The sequence below is a fragment of the Pelmatolapia mariae genome, linkage group LG5 (assembly GCF_036321145.2).
Source record: "Pelmatolapia mariae isolate MD_Pm_ZW linkage group LG5, Pm_UMD_F_2, whole genome shotgun sequence".
NCBI classification, from domain to species: Eukaryota; Metazoa; Chordata; class Actinopteri; order Cichliformes; family Cichlidae; genus Pelmatolapia; species Pelmatolapia mariae.
In genome coordinates, this window is record NC_086231.1 from 8,853,646 (window position 1) to 8,871,938 (window position 18,293).

The 18,293-nt window shown below is 38.2% G+C and overlaps 1 protein-coding gene across 6 annotated transcripts in view; it reads left to right on the forward strand.

Annotated features, from left to right (window-relative positions):
* Positions 1-459: 459 nt before the first annotated feature.
* Positions 460-18,293, forward strand: part of anks1ab (ankyrin repeat and sterile alpha motif domain containing 1Ab) — a 49,320-nt gene continuing 31,486 nt past the window's right edge. For 5 of the 6 annotated variants that reach the window (XM_065470794.1, XM_065470795.1, XM_063473544.1 and 2 more), the window contains exons 1-2: positions 460-541; positions 964-1,485. In XM_065470794.1, the coding sequence (XP_065326866.1) occupies positions 1,192-1,485 (294 nt within the window). In that variant the 5' untranslated portion in view covers positions 460-541; positions 964-1,191. Of the gene's footprint in view, positions 542-963; positions 1,486-18,005; positions 18,070-18,293 lie in introns of those variants that run through there. The other variant, XM_063473547.1, reaches the window with a different exon arrangement.

Below are 18,293 nucleotides of genomic sequence, written 5' to 3' on the forward strand. Positions count from 1 at the left end.
GGGAGAATTTGCAGAGGTAAGAAAATGGGAGAAGCTCCCGGAGGAACATCCTTACTTTTTTGCCAAGATTTTAGGTCACAACATCAGAGCAGAGTTGGGCCAAGAAAAGAGTTTTAGATAGGAATACGCTGTGTATAAATAGGTATACTGCACAAAGGTACAACGCTAGAAATCTCATTGGTATTCCATACAGGTTCAGTAAAGGTTTGAAATACTTTTTAGACTCTTTCTGCTCTACAGTAACAAAGCTAAGTAACTCAATAACCTCAATCTCTTCCACGCACCCACACTGGTAGACACACATGAACGACAACGCAGGAATCCCAACTCTCCCTCCTTTTCTAATGGAGCAGCCACCCAGTGCGTCAGTAACCTGATTACCCCAGCTGTCAGTCTGAATAAGGCCAGGCTTCGGGATCCTCCCGTCCTCTGATCCTCACTACAGGATAGAAGCAGTCCTCCTTGAGATTTTGGAGCAGAGCAGGACGGACACAATCACGGGGAAGGGGAAAGAACTGGTAGGACCAGAAAAAGCCAGCAGGTAAGATGCAGTAGTTAAAACTTTGATTCTGGCTTCTTTGGTTCTGGTGAGTCTAAGTTTCTTAAATATTTAGGAGAAGATTATATCTTAAAGTAGACACATTTTCCTGTATGTTTTATATTTACAGTATAAACACATGTGCTTCTTGCTCTATCTAATCCTGAGTTACCCTCCCAGATTTCTTTGGGAGTATTCGCTTTTAGGCTTTGCATAACTAAATAAATGACTTGAACTGATGATAAAAACTGATTTATTTATTTTTTAAAAAGGCTGCATGTGTGGATAAAAGCAAGTGTAGGAGTATCAAAGTGAGCAGCCAGTTAGTAAGGGGAGGGCTACAGGATACAACTAGTGGGTGGACCTTGATTATTGTTTCCGTGCACAACAAGTCTCTCATTTGTGCCGTCTTTACCTCAAAACAGGAGAACTTTGAATGACTTTGAATGAGCTGCTGCGCAGAAAGATTACCTGAACCTTCAACATCTATATTTTATTAATCTGCATCTTCCAGTACATCTGTTGGCTTTCCACAACTACAAGCTTAAAAACTCCACAAAGACTTTGGATCACTCTCTGGACTGACTGAACAAGTTAGAGTACGGCAGAAAAACACTGAGGGCACTGAGCTGCACTTGGCAGCTCCAAAAGCAATGGCAGAGTGCACACCGGATGTAAACCCCACCAACGTGATCCAGAATCCAGAGGCTGACATAAAGGAGCTGAGTGAGGTTTCGGCTGAGTCTGCATCAGCGGGAGCAGCCAAAGTCAGACCTGCAGACGTGGGGCTGATTCGAAGTTTGTCCAAGTCAGACTCTGATTTGTTGGCATCGCCACTCGGAGAGGAGGATGGAGGTCTGGTTGGCCGAAGTGGGTCTGTGTCTAACTGCAGCTCTGGGCAGCCATCCATGGAGCGCATGCCTTCCTTTGCCTCTGAGTGGGATGAGGTAATACTCAAGTTCTAGGGATGGGGAAAAAGTGGGAGGGTGTAGAGGACAGAGGGAGTGGTACTGTCACTGTTCAGGCATGGACAGGCTTTCGAGTGGAGGGTGTTAATGTCTTTAAGAGAGAGTGTGTTAGCAAGTGTGAATGTGTGAGGGGGGAAAAAAAGAAAACCAATAAGAGAAGTAACTCTGGATTAGTGTGAAAAAAGACAAATGAGAACGGGCGAGGCAGTGCATTTCATGCTAGAGGAAGGAAGGAAGGAAGGAAGGGAGAGGGGGAGAGCGGAGGCAGCGCTATGAGAGCGATCAGGAGTCCAGCAGAAGCAGTGATAGAGTAACTTTACCCAGGCTGTCGGCGGAGAATGCCTGCGGGCGAGTGCTTGAATGCATGAATGGCTTGATCACTTGCACCGACCTCCCTGTAGCAGCCCTGGCATCCAAGACTAATTGGGCTTGTGCTGTCATTCCATATCCACTCAGTACATGTCTCAAGGGCCAACCCACGCTTCCACTGTCTCCTGCTCTCTTCTGGCTCCTTTTCTACGTCTTGCGCCATCTACTTTCAGCCCAATGTGAATGGTCCTCCACCCCCCCCATTATCCCCAAAAGCCTTAACTTGTGATTTCTGAGCACTTTGGAGCATCAATGCAGTACACCCTAAAGCACTGCAAAGACCACGGAATGAATAATCATTTCTTAGCAGAACTTAAATGGTTGGAGACAATGAAGACAATGGCTGACGACTGATAATATATTATTAAATTATACAGCTTAGAGGCAGAGCAGTACAATTTTTTTAAAATGTCCACAGCAAAGTAGAACATATCTGACGCTTCATGCCTGGTGATTATTCCCCATCACAATAACAACGTGAAGGATTTTAATCAGATTATCAGATTAAGTTTTGGCATAGTGCCATATGTCATCAAACCCAGCTGATATCTTGGCTAGCAAATGGTTTAAGTCGAACTAAAATGCCTCTTAAGAAAAGGCTTTAGTTGTCTGCAATTTATTTGGGGCACTCAGTTCTTCCTGCTTGCATGAATTTTTTGCTATCAGTGCTTAAGCAAAAGCTATTGGCTCCACCGATAATTACAACTTGACCGATTAGTTTCTTAAAAATCAATCTTTTTATGCAAAACAAAAGAGAAACTACAATTGGGCAGCCAAATGAGCAATACGAAACCCTTTATTTTGTGGATACTCTTTCATTATATCCTCTAAGACTTGATATAAAAGATCGATCTATAAAGTCACTGTAATGCAAATGTGCATTCCTTAATGTCCAGCAGGGTAGAATGGTTGCAAAACAAAGTCACATTATACACATGTATTTGAGGAAACACTGCTTCTGTTCTTTTACTCAATTTTATTAAATGTTACAATCTCATTTGCTAGCTTCAAGTGTTATTGAATACATCATCATGCTCAAGTTGTAACTTGTGGGTCCAAAAGGACGGTAAAGCAGGATATAGTATCCTGTAACTGTTACATCTTGCTTGTTACATCCAGTTTAAAGCCCATAGACCAGCTAATGTTTCACAACAGGACTTCACTTAACATTGGGTCACACTGTGCTCGCTACATCCATCTTTTATATTCAGTCTGTCATCCATTATTTTTGGTTAGGTTGGGACTATTCCAAAATCCAGCATCTGAAGACACTGCTTTATTGTCAGGTTACAGTTATCCAAAAGAAAGTTTTCCTCACATTCTGCTCTCTGTGATTGTAAATCAATGCCTGTGATTCTTGTTTTCCATATATTATCAGTTGTAAGTAAATCTAACACAAAACAAAGTAAAATTCATTTTTAAGATTTTAGAATTTGCAACGTGCACCAGAAGGACAGCACTTTTTAGTTTATTTAAGATTTCATTGATTTCATAATTTTATATATCTAATTATTTAAGATTGCAAATTCAAAGGAGACTTATGTTTGCATGTATGACTTTTAAATGACAATTAAACACAAAATGCCCTCCCTTGATGTCAATGATGGCCACACAGGCTCCAGAAATCACGACTGCTTCCTAAAAGTTTAAAAGCCTTTACTGTTATTTTAAGTGTATGTATATTGACTGCACTGGAAAGTTCAAAAGTGCCATATGCCTTTTGGGGAAATCAGTTTTATTTTTCATGTTTTCTTCTATATTTTTAATCAATTTACAGCACTTTAAGCTTTTCTTAAAGAATGCTTAGAGTGAGTTGTTACAGTAAATGTTGCCTAAATCTGTCTCACTGTGACCATCAGTAAGACAGCTGACTTGTTTGTCCTGATTTTGACTCAGTTTCGAGCCTGTTTGGACTTGATTCAATTTTAAAAGATTTATCTTAAACTAATTTCGCCTCATGTTTTAAAGAAAGCATTTTTAAAAATATGTTCACATTAAAAAAGTATGGTTTGTACCATATGTTACAACAAGGGCTGCAATGAGGCAGTTTAGGGGTCCAAGACATCTTGAACTTGGATCTCTCTCTTTGTCAGCCCTGCATGCCCTGTGCCTGTTCTCCACTCCACCCCTGTTCTCTGACAGGACTGTTTACCCAGGCTATGTTGGGTGGGGTGTCCTGTTCTCAAGGGCATCCTGTTTTGCAGCTGTCCTGGAGTGTCTGTTTCTCTTCCACATTTCAAGGGATTTGTTTGGGTTGGGGATATGGGTATGGGTGAGGCTCAGGGCAAAAGTTAAATCAGTTTGTGCATACATGTGTTTATATACGTTATGTGTATATATACAATAGCACCAACACTTAGGGAGACTTACACCACATTTTTATTGCATTAGCAAATAAAAAACAGCTATCAACGCATTACATTAAGCACAAAATGTTTGTTATGCTTAAGTTCAAATAAGGACAAAAAAGTACTTGGATGCTCTCTGTTAGCATCAAAGTCATAATATTTTAGTCTTTGCTTTCTGTGTTTTTACTTGTAGATCAGCTTGACAGCATTCTGTTAATCGCTATGGTGAAGTTTTTCCATCATGTTTCAGTCAGCAAAGCTTTCAGTTCATGCAGACAAGCATGTCAACAAGCTGGCTTTTTTTCTCTCCCTTAGGTGCTCTAAGGACTCTTGAAGAGTCTCTTTTGAGTCATCATCTTGATATAAAAAAAAAGAAAGAAGAAGAAGCTTATTTTGGTTGCTGCCCTTAAAATGCAGAGTTCATGATTCCTTCAGTGAATATATACAAGTTCACATGAACACTGCCTCAAACCTGTATGCATCCACCACCTTGCTTTGTCATAATGTGCCAAAGCAAGGTGGCCTGACTGAAGATTCCCCCCCTGGCTTTCTCCATACCAGCTTTCTAGCATTAGATCCTTGTAGGTTGAATTTAAAAACCATCCAAAAATAACACAAGTTTTAAAAAGCCTTACTGTGCATGTTCTTTTGCAAATTTAATCCTTGAAGCCTTATTCTTTAGGCCTACAAACGGTTTCTGTCATATCACTCTACCTCTGTGCTTGCTCTTTCTACTCAAATGGCCTGTGAGCTGAATTTGTCTTGTTATTCCTGTTGATGCGTGACATGATTCTTGTGTTTACCAAATCTGCAGTTGCTAGGCAAAGATCTTTTATAGTAAATGTATAAAACCAGTGACCCTAAGCATGAAATTGCCTTATGGATCTTTCTGAAAGTCTGCTGATCCAATTGTTGAGCCAATGTATGTCATAATGCAATCAACCACCACATTAAACATGAAAACATTAATGCAACGTACCAGGCCTAGAGGGGGACTGGGCTTCAGGTCATATAAATAAAAACACTTTTGTGGCAGTACATGCACACAAAGAAAACCAAACTGTATACACATACTGGCATTCAGATGATCTCATTAAAAAAAGAAACCTTTGAGCTCAATAACCCCATTGATACATTTAAAACATTATTATATCTTGTATGTTATATAACTATAAAGCATTTTTTTTGTTCTCCTTTATTGTGAAAAGACTTGATATTCTATGAAATTTTTATTTACACAAAGACAGGCATTAGTTTTTGTGATGAGAAAGCTTTCCTTTCTGATACTGTGGATCAAAAATCTTCAGATTAGGTATTTGTTCAGCACTTAAAGTTGTTGGTGTAGAGAGTGATACTACTGTGTAATGCTTTGACGCATACAAATCCTTGTGGAATTGTCTGTAGTGTGATTAAACTAAGCTTTAATTAAGGAAAATACTCAGCAGAAAACTTCAGAGCCCTGAAATAGCAGACATCTGCAGGGTGAGTGGTGCTGCTGCATCTGTTGTTTCACATTTATGACATGAATCATAATGTCCTGTGCTTGTCCTGTCAGCTGTTGCTGGATTACTAAATGATATTGCTGACATGTGCCTAGGACCTGCACCCATCATCAGAATTTCTGCCTAAAGTAAGATTGTTTTGACTGCATATAATTTTGTTTTATTGAAAACAGATGAACAATGACATTTCCTACATCCTTCATATTTTTGTAATTGTCCCAAATTCAGTTTAAATATGTAAACTGTATTAGTCGATATACCTTGGTTGCAAAGTTGTTTTATTTCCTTTCTGTCAAGCACAATAACCACAGGTGAGATTTTTTTTCAGTGTTTAGAACAGGTTTCATGACCTTGTAATGAAGCATTTCCTTCTTTTGATTCTCTAATTTTTTTTTCCTTTGTGAATTTGACTCTGTTAGCCACTTCTCCGTTTTACTTCTTTCCCACTACGAATAAAATGTAAGACCAGGAAATGCTGCCTGCTTCACTGTCACTCAGGAAAGCTGAGGAATATAACAGCCGGGTGTTCTGAGAAACCGTCCTACTTTGGCAAATTGTAGACTACCTGTAGGCTAATTTGACTTCTGACAAACCCTAACCCTAACCATAACAAATATTCACAATAGCTTAAAAAAATGAAGTAAATTTAGGTTTTGTGTTGTGCGCATATGCAGCGCATGCGCAGAAACAAGGGGTAGGCTGGTTTGTAAGATAGGATGGATTCCAGAACACCGACATTAACTTCAACACCACTGATGACAGCAAAGTTTGAGGGTAAACTACTTCTTATTGATTTGTGGTGTCTTGTAAAACAAAATTCAAGTTCAAATTTGGTTTTAATTGTTTGTGTAAAACAAAATTACTTATGCATACACATCTAGGTTAAATCTTACAGCCCAAATTAGCTAAACTAGTAGCTAGCTAGCTTAAAACAGGTGCAGCTGAAGTTTGCTAACATTAAAAAACTTGTCAAAATGTCTCATAAATAAAATAAAATTGTAGAAAGTGTTAATATTTTATGGTAAGGGTTATGGTAATTATTATTAATTGAGAATAATTTAAATGGCTTGTAAGTGGTGATATTTATTTTAAAACCTGATTTATACTTTTTTTCAAGCACAACTATATGTTTTATGAACATCCCACCAAATCTAAATATTCCAGTACATGATTTTATGTCAGCATCCTGCTGACATAAAATCGTTTGAATTTTCGTTTGAATGTATATTTTAATTATACAGGAACAAGCAAGTTTTTTTCTTCTTTCTTTGAGGATAGGGAAAAAAGCACTAGCCTGTTAATAAAAAAAAAAAGATTATCTGTCAGTGATGTGATTTGAGCGTCTACGTTAAGCTTCAAAAATGCATCTTAGACTACATCTTGCAGACCTTAATAACATTTATTAATAACTACTCAAAGATAAACTACTATCCAGTTTTACCATTACTGTTCCTGTAAAATTAAACAACATTTTTAAATTGGTTTGATGGTTATTATCAATAGCAGGCATTTAGCAAATGTAAATATTTCTCCCAGTAAACTGACTACTTTCACCTTTCACTACTTTTACATGTGGATTTAGTTGTGAATTTCTCCTTTTCCCTTTGACGTAATGCTACAAATAACTTCAATTATATAGTAATTTTCACTTCAGTCATCTTAATGTCATTAAGGTGACTGGCATCGTCAGTACATGTGTTGAACGCTCAAAAGCCAAAGGTTAACACAGCCACATATTACAGATGCTTAACTGGGTTCATTTCTGCATGTACTCAAAGTTTCCCAGTGGTATTTCTGGGGTTTCAAATTATTCTGTGGTTATAAATCACACAAGCTGATGTGGCCCTCTAATATATTTTTATCTTGTTAATTTGGTTCTGTTAAATATTCACATGCTTTATGCATGTCGTGAAAAAAAAATCAAAAGGGCACAAAAATATCTTAATGTTGTAGATTACAGCTGGTGCCAAGTTTTTTACAGTATGTGCAAGCTGGTTCATAATTTATATAGCGAGCTACAGCAGAGTGAACACATTCCAAGATCTGGTTTGACAGATGTGGTACATTAATATGAGAGTAATGGTGTTTTCAGGGGGCTTGGTGGGGTGAGGCACAGTCCTGCTTCTGATGCCGTGTTGTCTGTAAAATTTCACAACAGGTGTATCAGATGCAGGAGACTACTTCCACACTGCTTCCAAACTGCTTTTTAATGCTGTTTTTGCACATGTGCAAGAGCTGAAACTATAATTCCTTTCAAAAATGGGAGTTTAAAATTTTGAAAATAGAAATTTCAGATTGTACATTTTAAGATGTCCCAAACTGTGGAGCCTAATCAGCATCCTCTCCTATTACCCGATCCCACTCTTTCCAGGCCTCCTCTAGCATTAAGATCACCACAAAAACTGTGACCCATGATCTTCATGGCATGAGTTCAGCTCCATTAGCAGGTCCATGTAGCATAGTTTTAATTATAAAACTGCACCAATTTAAAATCTATGATTTAGAGTAACAGAAAAAACAAACAAACATATTAGCACCCTTGATGTTTTGTATGTTTTCTGGTAATTCACTGGAAAAATCTGTATTTGCATAAAAGTGAACACCCTTTTTTCAAATTTGGTTGATTTTGTGACTTGGCACAGATATTTAATTGGAGGTTTTTTTTTGACAAGCAGGATTAAATAAAACTTTATTATGAAAGTTACATTTAAGTGGCCCTTAAATTTATTGCAATGTGAGCTCAACCTAAGCTAGCAGCTTTCACAATAAACCTTAAAATATTTCTTCCTCAAAAGAATTTTAGAATCTTGTGAAAAAATAGTTTCAAACTTGTTCATATATAACTATATTTACATCATATGGATTCTTGAATGATACTTGAAAAGATGAATAAGCTGAACCATAAAGGCATTCTTGACTTTACTGTTACTATTCTCGCAGGCTTTATTTATGCTGTGTGGTTTCAGAGCTGTCAAATAAAATCTGGTGGATAGAATTATGTGTTGCTGGTCTTGTATACTGTGGAGCTGCTGGGCCATCTGTCTTTATTGACAGTGATACTGAGGTGCTAATCCTGTTTCCAGACAAGCGACAGTGAAGCAGGCAGCCTTTCTAAGTAGTCTTTTTAGTATTTCTATATTCAGCCATCGTTTTCTTTGTCTTTTCTGTTCTGGATTTGCAGCCATCATTTATGCGCATTCAGACTCTGGCTCAGTGAACAATAATGCTCTCTAAAGCGCATTGTTTAGGATCATTTCACAGTGTCTCTAACATGTTAGCTAGTATGTAGTTTGTGGAATTTAAATGCCTACTGTTGTTACAAAACTAGCTGAACTGCAAATATGTGTATATTGTAGCATTTTTGTACTTTTTTGTGTTCTTGCTGCACAGAAAAAGGGAAATTAACAAAGGATGGTGCTGATCAAGTGTGTGACACTTGCCAAGCTTAGCTTGTCATCGGGTCTTTAATATAGCTTATACCACTTCAGCAATGGCCTCATCTGATCAATCACAGTCATGGATAAGTCTGCTTACAACAGACTGATGCATGCTACAAAGAAAGATAAATCTATAATGTTAGAAAAATATGAATATGTTAAATATGTAGAGCCAGCAAGTATTACATCTTCTGCAGACAAATTAGTGGTGTTTGTGTGTATAATTGAAATAGTGCTGTACAGTAGTTATTAATGTGTGTGTGTGCTTTACTATTTTGGCAAGTGAAAATGTGCTACTATATTAATGATTTTTGCCTTTTTGAGCCAGACAAAACCAAAAAATATGACTGTAAGTTAACAGACTGCTCTGTCAGTAAGACATACCACTTGCACAGGGAAAATATGATAGATTATAATAGTTATTCAGTTAAACTGATGCTCAGTTTGAGTTTTTATTCTTTCTTCTGCAGCGCTGGTGGTGTTTGATGGTCTCAGACCAAGTAAAGAGTATGTGTAAAAATAGAAATCAGTTGCAGACTTAATCTAATTTAGACTAATTAATTTAGGCAAATTTAGGGTCAACAAGTAAAAATAGGGTTCCTGTTTTAGGGTTATATATTGAGGCTTATAGAAATATAAAACTGATTTGATTGATTGATTGAATGAACAAGAAAAAAGGATTTTAAGGAATTAATTAAGGATTAAAGTTGAATCTTTATTTATTACTGATGTTTAGCAAAGATAGACAAAGATTTTAGACGTTCAAAAGAAATGTGAGACTCATTCTTGGTATCTATGAGGTCAAAGGGATGTCGCAGGACTGTTGACGCTATTTTCTAGAGAACTGATTGGTCAGAAGGTGATGATTTTGCAGCTTTTTGTTCTCTTTTCTTAAATATAACCTGCTCTAGACCAGCTTTTTTAATCATGCTTTTAAATCTAAGCCCTTTTCATGGGGTTTTATGGGACATAAAGCATGGTAAATATACACATCTACACTGTGATAAAGATGCAGTATGTCTGCCAGCACACTACTGGAGCTGCCTTAGCTGTTTGCTGACTTGTACTTCCCAGTTTGCCTGTTGATTGGCTCTTTGGTGGAAGGGACAGGACAACCGAATAGAATATTAATTGTCACTTTGTGCATTTGACATGTTGCATTTGTAACAATTTCAATTAAATATAGATTTTAAATGTTTTGAATTTAATTAATTTGCACTCTGTTTTTATTTATGTTTGACACAGTGTCCCCAGACAAGCAGGTCCAACAGCAACTAAACCCTATAGAAGTCACACCCTAATAGGACTTAAAAAAAAAAAAAAAAAAAAAAATCATTGCTGCTGTGCGACCAATTTGTCTGTAATTTTTGCCTCTAGCTGATGTTGGGGAATTTTCCATTTTTATTGTATAAACATTAAAATATTCCATCTCCTGGTTTCCAGCAGTACTCTGGAATGTCATCACACATGTATTTATTTCTCATCTTGTGTGCACTAAAGCACTAATGATGAGAGTTAGTATCTAAAGACTGTAGAGTAACACTCACTCAGGCTGACTACCCCAGGATAAAATTGTCCAAACCCTGGCAAATAACAGGCCTGTCTTAAAGATAACAGGCTTAGTCACCAGCATGTTAAAGTGCCATTGATTTAAGTCAACAATGTGTTATTTGTATTGATTTGTCAGTGATATAAAGGATACACAATACATCCCAGGCTGTAAAGCAACACAACTGAGTTATTGTTACAGTTCTGATAACTGACTTTCTGCTGATGATAAAATGTAGGCTGTGGCAGAGGTGTGGTCCCTGGGTTTCAGCACCACTTGTAAAATGCACTTCAGGCACACACAGTTTCAGGGCTCGCAAAATCGCTAGCCGGACGTCCCGGGGCTAGCGATTTTTCCAGTCGGGCTACCAGAATCTATCCCTGCCCTGCCCGTCGGGCTATCATAGGAAGGAAAAATATATGTCAATGCTTTTGCATTCCTTCGGAAATGTAGCTGGGTAAATATGTCATTGGCATCGGTGAACCACTGTCAATATGTGACTAGGGCTGCTCAATTAATCGAATTTTAATCTAAATTACGAACTGGGCTTTCAACGATCATTAAAAATGACTGAGCCGATTATTAGCACCTCCCTCGTGCTTTACTCTCGCGCTGCTCCGTGTGGCAAATCGAGCGCACCTCTCTGCGTTTCGAACACGCGTCACAACAATTAAGAGGAGCTAACAGAGGGAAGCTCGGAAAGCTAAGCAGAAGTTATTTGGAGAGGAGAGTGACTGCCGTTGGCTGAAAAGAGAGGTAAAAAAAACCCTTCAGTGTTGTGGAAACATTATGGGTTCGCGGAGTCAGACGTGGATCAAGTAGACATAGTGTGTAAACTTTGGTGTCTTAGCTGCACCACAGAGCAACATGGCAAAGTTCACTAAACATAGATATTTACATTTTATTTTTTATATTGCAAACATTTGCACTGTTATCAGTATTTGCACACTATTTTATACTATTTTTGACAATCTTTAAAGCCATTATTCAATACATTGTATTGTTAAATAAATATCATCAAATAATCGAGATCTCAATTTCAGTGAAAATAATCGTGATTATCATTTTTGCCATAATCGAGCAGCCCTATATGTGACATATTGAAATCGCATTTGAATTTGCGCTTGTTTTTTGCTTTCACTTTGCAATCGCGCGAACTGTGTATAGAGAGCGACAGTACTGATTGGTGAGTGACGATAATTTGCGCACCAATTCCTCTGACATCGTCTTATCAATCGTTAGTTTACTATCAAACATGACAAGTGAAATCTCCTGCAGGAAGCTTAAACATGTGAGAGGTTGATCGCGCAGAGAATCGCTGAGCGTTATGTGAGTGCGTGTGTAAAGGCAGCAGGATATATATTTTAGTTCTGCTGAGCCAAATAAGACCGGTCAGGGTGAAGAAGTGACAGCCAAAGAAAAGCTTACCACAAAACGGAAAAGTTATGACAAATCAGACTATAAGGCAAAAAGAAAGTGCAGCTTTATGGTTTCATGGACAAAAGAATTTCTGTGGCTGGAATATGACAAGCTAAATAACCAGGGGTGCACATAAGAGGTCCGCAGGTGCGCATTCGCTGTCAAAATAAAATACGCGCACAAGATAAGAAGTTGCAACGCGTGTTTGCGTCCATAAGATTTTCTGGAGGAGGACAGACATATGTTTAGAACTCTTAAAGATGTCGAAGAAGCTCCTTTAAGCAATTACTTTGGTGTTCCTCCACCTCCAAAGAAATGTCAGATGGAGTCCGAACCACAAAAGAAGCGCGTATTCTAGGAAAAGTGGTTGCAGGAGGTGAGCTGGCTTTAAACAAATGATGAATGCACAGAGATTTGGTGCAGAATGTGCCATGAAAATCCCACTCTAGCGGACAAAAACAGTGCCTTTTATATGTATGCAAACGCGTTGCAACTTCTTATCTGGTGCGCGTCTTTTATTTTGACAGCGAATGCGCACATGCGGACCACTTATGTGCACCCGTGTAAATAACATAATGTTCTGCCGGGTGTGTTGTTGGTTTCCCTCGATTTCTGAGTCGACAAGTGCCTTTGTTACTGGGACCAGTAATTTTAAGAAAGGCCCCCATTAGAACCCATGAGAAATGCAAGAAATGGATTATTGCTCAGTCTGCAAATAACATACTAAAAATCAACCTGAAAAATCTGTTTAGAACAGCCTACTATGTTGCAAAGAGTGAACTACCACTGGCAAAATTTAGCAGTCTTTGCAAACTTCAAAAAGCAAATGGCCTAGATCTTGGTTCCACTTGCCTCTTACCTGTGATTTCAGTGGAAATTTCAAATTCAGGATCTGACACAGACTGATTCCTGTTGTACAGTTCTTACAAGTTCATAGAAATTTCTGTTCAATTACAACCAAGTATTTGAGTTGATGATTGTAATTTTTATACAATATTGTAATTTGTGTTTCAACAATTTTTTGATTAATGTTTTGTTTCCGTTACAATATTATACATTAAAGTATAATATTGTAACGGAAACAAAACATTAAAAAAAATTGCTCCCTTTTTTTATTCGGGCTACTTAAATTTATTTTGGGCTACCAAAAACTGAAGAGTCCCTGCCCGAAGGGCTACCAGGGATTTTGAAATTTTGCGAGCCCTGAGTTTGATATAGCAAGATGCCACGTTTATTTCTGACTTTGCTTTTTGTGACAGTTCACAGTTTGGTCAGCTCCGGTCTCAGCTGTTTCAAGCTTCTCTCCTCTCGTCTCCCGTCTCACTAAAAAAGGGGAAAAACTGTCATCAGACCAAACGCCACCAGCTGTGTTCTCACCTGCCTTCCCAGCACCGCCCCATTGAGCTCACTGCACCACCCCTACCCCTGCAGCCGAGCCAGGGACCACACCTTCGCCACATAGGCAAACCTGATTTCTAACGTGATTTTTGTGTTTCTTTTCCTGTGTGCAAAACCTCTGACTCACGAGTAAAGCAGCACCAAGAGATCAAAAATGACTTGATGCTATGTCTTCCTAATAAGCTCACTAGAGTTGAGCATCATCCTCTGTAGTTAAAGCGCTGCTTCTTCCATATTTACAGCAGTTTTACTGTCCTCTTATATAAATATACATCATATCACCTGGTTTCTAATAAACAGCTTTGTTAGTTTCTTAAATAAACTTGCAGATGGGAGCAGGTAAAAAGTTGCTTTTCTTTGAAAGGATACTTTTGGCCTTTTACCAGCAGAGGTCTTGATTCTGATTACAGTAAGGGGCATTGTTCTTGTAACGACAGCAATTCTGCCTCTTTGCTGTTTGCTGTGTCTGAGGGGCGAGGCTCCAGCTCCACCATAAACTACAATATCATCCCCACTGCTGCTGTGTTGTAAACCTTTTTGTTGAGAAAAACCAACCAGCTTGAGTGGAGTATATTACATTTTATTCACACCTATGCTTCTAAATACATTTTGCAGTATGCACACATCTAATTTTAGATGCATGCAAGCAAAATCCTCATGCTGTCGTGCCTTCCTCCTTAGTTTTCCATGCAGCTAAGAACAGCCTCTTTATCTCAGTAACCTCAACTGCTTCCTTTAAAATGAAAATAGGCTACAGACAACAGGAAAATAAAAATTGCAAAGCATTTTTTAGTACTGTTATTGGCAGAAAGCAATCATTGGCCTGAATGGGGAGAAAAATTGGGCAATCAAGTTGCCTGATATACTTTTTTACCCACCATTGGTTGAGAATTGTCAAACAAATGCCTCTGAACCAACAGAACCTGCCTTTATATCACCCACACAGAGTAGGGGTGAGTTGAGTCTTAATCTCCTAAATTAGATCAAGACCAGTCCTCCAAAAATTTGGTCTCTGAGACAAAGCGGAGAAAAACATTGTTGTGGCAAGTGTAATTCAAAAAATGTTGATCTTAACTTGTCCTTTGGTCAGTAATTAGGATTTAAAACCTCTTCAGAAAAAAGCTTGTTTCAAGATTGAGAGGAATAAGTCATGATATCTGGAGGTGTTACAGAGTAAGTGCCAAGGACTGAAGGAGTGATCACAGGAATTCAGTAGGGCAGTTGATTGCATTGGAAAGAAGCAAAAATGATTTCACCTTTACCATCGGATCTTTTTCACTGAAGCACTCGAGCATGAAAAGGTGGCACAGAGTGGATAATTTTTTGCAATATGTGCATGAACTGAGGAGCGGCTTAAACTGTATTAACATCTAAATCACTTCAGGATTTAGTGCTATCATTCAGCTGAGCACCGATTTTTATGATACAGCCCACTCAAACCTCCAAGTGCTTCATAACAGCATTATCAGTAGCATTTCAGTGTGAATACATCTACTTGATCATATCCCCTCTGACTCCCAGACATTTTCTAGAAACTACGCTATGAGTTAAACTTAATACCATTGAGAAAAGGCTGGGTTAACTTCACCTTTCAGATATAATACTTAAGGAAAAAGCAGTGCTTAACTGGATTCAGAGAACAAACTGTGACTTTATAAATTATTATTTTATACCCATTTGGTTAGGTTGATGCACACTAGTTATACTGCTGTATTAGGCCAACAGAGCACTGCTTCCAAACTCCAGCATTACTTGAGGTTCCTGGAGTTTCCATTGTGGGTCTTTATCTTTATCAGGCTGGGTTCAGGTGTCAGACACGGTGTCTATTATACACATTAGAATTCAAATATATAACTTTTTGATAAAGCTAGTAATTGACCCATTCCTTAGTTATGCTGCTGTAGGCTTAAGCTGCAGGCAGATCTCCCATAATGCACCGAGCACCTCTCCTCTCTTTCACTCCCCATGTATTTGTACACCGTTACTGCATGTAATTAGCTTTGTGTCTTCTCTCTCTTGTAGTTTGCGCTTTGTTCTGTGATTTGTTTGTTGTGTTTCTTCCTTCACCCCAGCCGGTCGTGGCAGATGGCTGCCCTCCCTTAGCCTGGTTCTGCCGGAGGTTTCTTCCTGTTAAAATAGAGCTTTGTTTTTTTGTTTCTTTTCAGTAATGCAAAGCCCTTACTTCTAGGGTATTGTTGGGTTTCTGTGTCTCATGTTATACTGCCTTTACCTTATACTATATAAAGCATCTTGAGATTAGTTTTTTTAATAATTTATTTTTTTTTGTGATTTGACACTGTATAAATAAACTGAATTAAAGTAGGTTTTGCTTTGTGTTGATGCAGAAATTCTGTGAGGTGTACAGGCGGTAGTAAACAGTAGTGATTAGGGGAAATGTCTGACACTGAAATAAATGTCTTAATTTTCTTAATATGAGTTAGATTGGTGTTACACTGAGTGATAGAACAGCCTACTGCTGGTTATCTTGGCATTAAACCTAGAAACAGGTTTATTGGCTATATTAGTTTTGTCTAAAACCAACAAAATATTCCATCGAGCATCTGTTATGCCTATTTTATCACCAATTAATATATTATACAATAAAATCAGATATTTTATTCATGCAAAAACCAAAGTTTGGAAATAGAGACTATGTGTTTTGGCTGTTGGTGATTTCCTGATGTCTTTGCTGACTTCTTGGGAGCTGTTCCTGGGAGCGTTCATTTTCTGTATGGAGTCGAGATATAACAATTACTGAGATTTTGAGGTGCTGGTGGGCAGATTTTGTGGACTTTAGACAGAGCGAGGCTTATTTGTTCCCTGTGTCCCACCTTTATTCCAACCTGAAGAAACCAAATTGTAGCTATAACTTCATATTTTGTGTGCAGATTTGAGCGTTTTATTGATCCTCTCTTCTAACTCATGGCAAGAAAGCCAACAAGCACATTTTCCCAAATGTAGAACTATTGCTTTAATTTTTCTTGTGGTGTAAAGATTCCTCTGTAACATCAGTCTTTCGTAACCACCATTTTTAACTTTGGCTTGGGGATAAAGTGGACTTACTTGTTAGTGGATAAGTACATTTGGCACAGTTCACATGGTAAGTGTTTCGTGAGAAATACCTTTTGGGCATCAGGTAAGGGTACAAACAGCAAACACAGAGCCAGAGTAAAAGCCAAAGAATAAAGCCCTGATTTTATGGCGGCTAAGTCTGGGAAGAAGAGATAGGACGAACTATGGCAAGCCCTCCAAGATATTGGGGACATCTTACTCGCTCTATAAAACTATGTAAAAGTGCACCTGGGAGAATTAATGCAGTTTTAAAAGCAACAGATGGACTTTATATGAACTTAATTGATAAACTATTCATGACTTTGTTTTTGAAAGCAACCTTTACTTCTGGTGGGTGCAATGTTTGCACAGTGCTGTGTGTTTTAACATATATGATGGCAACTTTCTCTTTTTGAAATTACATAAAATACCCTAAAAGTTTTTTGCAACTGTTGTTTGGGGAATTGTATGCACCGGATGAGGCTATATGCACATGAAGACATTTCAGCACTTTAGTTATTACGTAATTAATTTCCTCAGAAGCAGCATTTTTTGGCGACGGGTCTTAATAAAGGTGCACTTAAGCTTAGATGTAATGCAATCCTGATGAGTGTGTCTATGTGATATAGAATGTAACTGGGTTAATTCATAAAGTAATGTGAGGGCTGTATTGCTGGAGGCATATGCTGTGTGTCCCACGTGCCTGACTTCCAAATGAATCAAGGCAATCCACAGTGTTGATGCCACTAGCGAAGTGCATAGGGCTTTTTCAAACACTAAATATTACATCAAATAAGCCTGGCTGTGTCTCTGGTGTCACTAGTGGAAGCAGAATCAGTTTTTCAGGCTTGCAAAAATCTTCATGCTGATTATGAATAGACTACTCCAGTGTTTCTAAATATAGTCTCTAGCCTGATTCGCAATACTGTGTTCATACATTTTAAGGTGACCCCAGCCTGTTAATTGGCTTGCTTGAAGTTGTCAGAACTTGTAGTTGGATTTACACTTGTCTGCAATAGCTGAAGAATATTGAATGGTATTTTTGTAGTAGTTCTTTTATAACAGATTGGTACAGATCATTTGCCTTGTTGTTCTTGATGCATGACTATACACCTGGCCAGTGATTACAGTGATTATTATTCATAGGAATGGGGAATAGGGTTGTAATAAATAAAATATAAGGATGTTCATTTGATGGCCCTGTAATGTACTGGCAGTCTGTCCAGGATGTACTTTTTCTTTTGCCCTGTGACAGGTAAGATAGAACACATCCCGCCCACAGCCCTAGGTTGGAGAAGTAGTTAACAAAATGAAGAAATAGACAAATAAAATTCACATCTATTCATCTTTGGATTTCTATTTTTATTTTTTAAGCTTTAACCAAATTTCTTTAGCAGGTGAAGGCCCCAAATACACAAGTCTAGAAACCAGTTGGCGACCCAATGGCAAATCACTGGTCACTAGGAAAAATGTTTTTCCCCGGCCATTTGGTGAGTGATTGTGCAAAATTAGCCTCACAGATTTCCTTTGATTGCTAGCAGATTTGCAAGGTTGTCTATAGTTTGTATTGAACCGACCTGTCAGCAAACAGATCAAACGTTTTCAAGTTTTACTACCACTCAGCCAAAATTTGAGGTATTTGGCGTTCAGACCCCGATGGCCTAGCACAGCAGAACATAATCCCAGCTGTGATAGGGATAAGGGCAGGACCCCC